The sequence below is a fragment of the Macrotis lagotis genome, chromosome 1, assembly GCF_037893015.1.
Source record: "Macrotis lagotis isolate mMagLag1 chromosome 1, bilby.v1.9.chrom.fasta, whole genome shotgun sequence".
NCBI lineage: Eukaryota > Metazoa > Chordata > Mammalia > Peramelemorphia > Peramelidae > Macrotis > Macrotis lagotis.
Window position 1 is genome coordinate 839,210,270 of NC_133658.1, and position 4,516 is coordinate 839,214,785.

Genomic DNA, 4,516 nt, shown 5'->3' on the forward strand with positions numbered 1-4,516 from the left:
CAATGTTTGCCAAGTCTATGTAGAATCCTTTGAATGAAAAACATTTTGTCCACCAGATAAAAATGTCTGGGAAAGGTGGCGGATGAAGGAGCAATTCCAATTTTATTGGGGAAAAACAAAAGAAAACAAAACAAAAAACCTCCTATTTACTTCAAATAATTCCTAACCTGAGGATTTTCTACCTTTTTAGTCTCAATTCTATTTTCTAGAATGGAAAAATCCTCAGTTATCTAACAGTAGTATTAATGAAGTTATAGGATCTCTGGACATTTGTTTTGTAGGTGGGTGGGGATGAGATTACTTGAACCATGGCAACCAGTTCTGCCATTGTACCCAAAAGCCTATGGGAGAATCAGAAGTAGTGGGATACTGACTAACTGTAGGAAAAATCACTTCTAGCCCTTTCCACTTGGTCAATAGGGTCTAATTGTTAAGTATTTTGATATGATAAAAGAGTAGTAAATTTGGTATTGATAGGGAGGATTGAGACTCCTGTATAAACAGTGAAACTTTGGCAGACCAGCATAGAAGGTAGAACATCAAGATTGAAAATAAATGTAGAATATAATGTAGGAACCATTTAGAGATCATAGGAAATGGAGAAGCAACTTAAAGATCCTGAAGACTCCATGATGCAAATGATTAGATTATATATTAATAATAATGATGAACCTGAGAAGTAATCTAGTCTACTCTCTTTATTTTATAGCTGAGGAAACAGACGCTGCCAAAGTTTAAAATCTATTTAAATTAAATTAAATTAAGAATCTATTAAAATCAATTTAAAATCCATTTAAATCTCAAACATAATACATGTCATGTCAAGAATTTCAATCTAGGACCTCTGACTTCCTTTTTTCCTTACCAAATTCCCTGAAAATAGGTAGATGGAGAGTTCATATCTCCACACTGAACACCCCACCTCCATACCCAATATGATTACACCCTTGACCCATTGATTCGGAAAAGCTTAAGAATGATCCTGTAGATCTGCTTGGTTTTCACACTGTAGATGACTGGATTAAGTACAGGAGGAAAGAGAAAGTGGAGATTTGACAACAGCACGTGTACGTATGGAGGAGAATTATGGCCAAACCTGTGCACAAGAGCCAAAATGATCCAAGGTATATAGAAGATAGCAACTGCACCTATGTGGGAGATGCAGGTGCTGAAGGCTTTGTATCTTTCTTCAGGAGATGCAATGCTAAGGAGGGACTTAATAATCAGCACATAGGAAAGGACGATGCATGGGATATCTATGCCTGAGGTCATGATGAGGGCTAGGAGGCCAACAATGCTATTGATCTTGGTGTTTGTACAGGACTGTTTAATCACATCTGGGTGGTAACAGTAAGAGTGGGAGAGGATATTGGTACCACAGAATGACAACCTCTTGAGGAGAAGGAGGAGGGGCATCAAATTGATGAACATCCTCACAAAAATTGCTAGCCCAGCTTTGGCAATTCTGGAGTTGGTTAAAATGGTGGTATATCTCAACGGTTGGCAGATGGCAACAAAACGGTCAAAAGCCATGGCCAGAAGCACAGAGGACTCCATGAGTGTGAAGCCATGGAGGAAGAACATCTGTACAATGCAGCAATCCAGGGTGATCTTCCTAGCATTGAACCAAAGGACTCCAATTGTGGAAGGCAAGGAAGAAACGGTGATACCCAGATCAGTGGCTGACAGCATGGAGAGAAAGTAGTACATGGGCTCATGGAGGCTCTGCTTAGTGATCACCACATACATGATCATAGCATTTCCTAAGAGAGCCACAGTACAGAGACAGAAGTAAGGGATAGAGATCCAGATGTGAAAAACTTCAAGCCCTGGAACACCCGTCAGGAGGAAAATAGGGGAAGTTGTGTTACTCAGAGATGGCATGATGATCTGAAGAGTCCACATTCACAATCAGAAAGCACACAATCTGTAGTGATGAACAATAATAATTTCCCCTCAAATTTCTGTGAATTCATTCCTATCTTCAAGAAGTTTCAGTGACTATCATCGCTAGGATAAAATTAAATTTAAAGCTTGCTCACATGCTTCCTCCCACTCAGGTTTCTAGATTGATTTTTAGCTCTCCCCATTTATTCTTGCCAAAATGACCAGGTCACACAATGTGTGTGTGTGTGTGTGTGTGTGTGTGTGTGTGTGTGTGTGTGTGTGTGTGTGTGTGTGTATGATGGAGTGGGTGGAGGGTTCTGATCTTATAGTCAAGAAAATTCTCCTCTGATTAGAGGATACTCATACCCTTACTTGCTGCATGACCTAGGTAAATCACTACAACTACATTGTTTTCAGCCTTAAGTTTTGTCATCTATAAAGAAAGAGGGATGAGTTTAAGGGACTCTAAGATCCCTTTCTGCTTTAAATTCATGAACTCTTTTGCTATTCTCTATACATAGTACTTCATCTTTCACCTCTCAACCTTTTCATAAGGCAAACTTCATGACCTCAATGTTCTTCCTCCTCATTTGTTACACAGAATCCATACTTTCCTTCAAAGCATACATAAGACACTACCTCCTACTAGGCATCTTCCATGATTCCACTAGTTGCTAGTACTACCCTTGCCCTGTCAAGTATTTACCTGGTATATATTTTGTATTTACCTATCTCTATATTGTTTTCCATGAGTAGAATGTGCAGACTTTGAATATACTCTTGTCTTTTTAATCCCATTAGTGACAATGCCCATATTTCAGCAAGAAACAATTAGACAATAAATATTAAGTGTTTTCTATGATCAAATGGGGTGGCATTTAGGAGGTGCAGTGGGTAGAGTTCCATACATGAAATCAGAAAGACTCATCTTCCTGAGTTCAAACTTGTTCTCAGAGGCTTATTAGATATATGACCCTGGGCATGTATTAAGGGACTTGCCCAGGGTCACATGGTTAGTAAGTTCCTTATCTGTAAAATGAAATGGAGAAGAAAATGACAAAGTACTTTGGTGTCTTTTCTCAGAAAACTCCAAATGAGGTCACAAAAAGTCAGCTATAACTTAAAGACTGAACAGCAAGTGATCAAGTGAGATAATAATTATAAAACACTATATATAAAAGCTAGTAGATGAGGCAATGGATAGAGTGATGACTCTGAAGTCAAGAAGATCTGGGCTCAAATTCAAACTTAGACATTTAATAACTTCATGACCAAGGCAAATTTAGGGACAAATCTCCTAACTCATCTGATCTTGATTTCCTTATCTGAAATGAGTATCATATCAGGAACTATCTCCCAGAAATGTTTTGAGAATAGAATGAGAAGACAAATTTGTAAAGCACTTTGCAAACCTTAAAGTGAATGGTATTAATGCTAATTTTGTTGTTGATATTTTTTCTTGCAAGTAGTATATTTTATACTTGGAATATAATAGAATCATTTACCCCTCAATAAAATCTTTTTGAATAGAATTGTTGAATTAAATAAATAATTATTGATTATGCATCTACTACAGGCCAATGCCACTTTTTGTCTGAATGTTTATTAACTAAATGATTTCCTGCACTATTAGGACCAGTTAAAATTGACACCTATGTTTTTTGCACAGAGCACTACATCTTCCATATCTATGTCTTAATGCTGGCTGTTCTTCTTCATGTGTGCCTCATAGAATCCCTCTTTGTATCTCTATAATCCAGCTCACATACTACTTCCTAAACAAAACATTTTGTGGCTAGAGCACTGGCTTGGAATCCAGACTACTCATCTCCATGAATTCAAATATGGCCACAATATTTATTAGCTGTGTAATCCTGAAGAAGTAACTTAAACCTATTTGTTTCTGTTTTCTCATCTGTAAATTGAGATGAAGAAGGAAATGACAAACCACTTCAACATCTTTGCTGAGCAAAAAAAACCAAAAAACAAAGAAACAAAAAAACTCTAACCAAATAGGGACACAAATAGTTGAACATGACAAGTTTTATTTTTTAATTATTCTAAAAATAATTATTCCATGCACATTCTTGCTTCAATTAGAATATAGGCTTCTTTAAAGCATGATTTTTTTCATTGAATTCCTAACATCAATCACAGTACCTCACACATAATGTGTTCTTAATAAATGATTATTAATTGATTAATTGCATCACTTATTTGGGTCCCATATCCTTGTCATATGGATAGTTATATTTTCTTTTTTTGGTCATTGCCCATCCTGTAATATATTTGAGTAGGAAAAGTCCTACACAAGTAGAGTAAGACCTTAGATTATGCCTTAGGTAGGAAATAGTAAGTTAAAAAATTAAGTCAAGTGTGCACACTTAGGGATATTTGGATCAGAGTCAAAGTCAGAACCATCATCTCCTGTTTTTCATTCTAAAGTTCTTTCTTTTAGACTACATGATGGCATTAACTATATGAATGAGGAGCAGCAGCCCTGGAGGGCCTGAGCTCAAATTGGATCTCTCAGGTACTTAATAATTACTTTGTTGTGTGACCTTAAGGCAAGTCACTTAACCTCATTGCCTTGCAAAAAAATAAAAAAAAAGAAATCCAGATGAATATG

The 4,516-nt window shown here is 36.6% G+C and overlaps 1 protein-coding gene across 1 annotated transcript; it reads right to left on the reverse strand.

The window, feature by feature from the left end:
* Nucleotides 1-939: 939 nt before the first annotated feature.
* On the reverse strand, nt 940-1,884 carry LOC141489119 (olfactory receptor 51F1-like). The gene has a single exon (XM_074189820.1). The coding sequence runs from the start codon at nt 1,882-1,884 to the stop codon at nt 940-942; it is 945 nt and encodes a 314-aa protein (XP_074045921.1).
* Between the last annotated feature and the right edge of the window lie 2,632 nt (nt 1,885-4,516).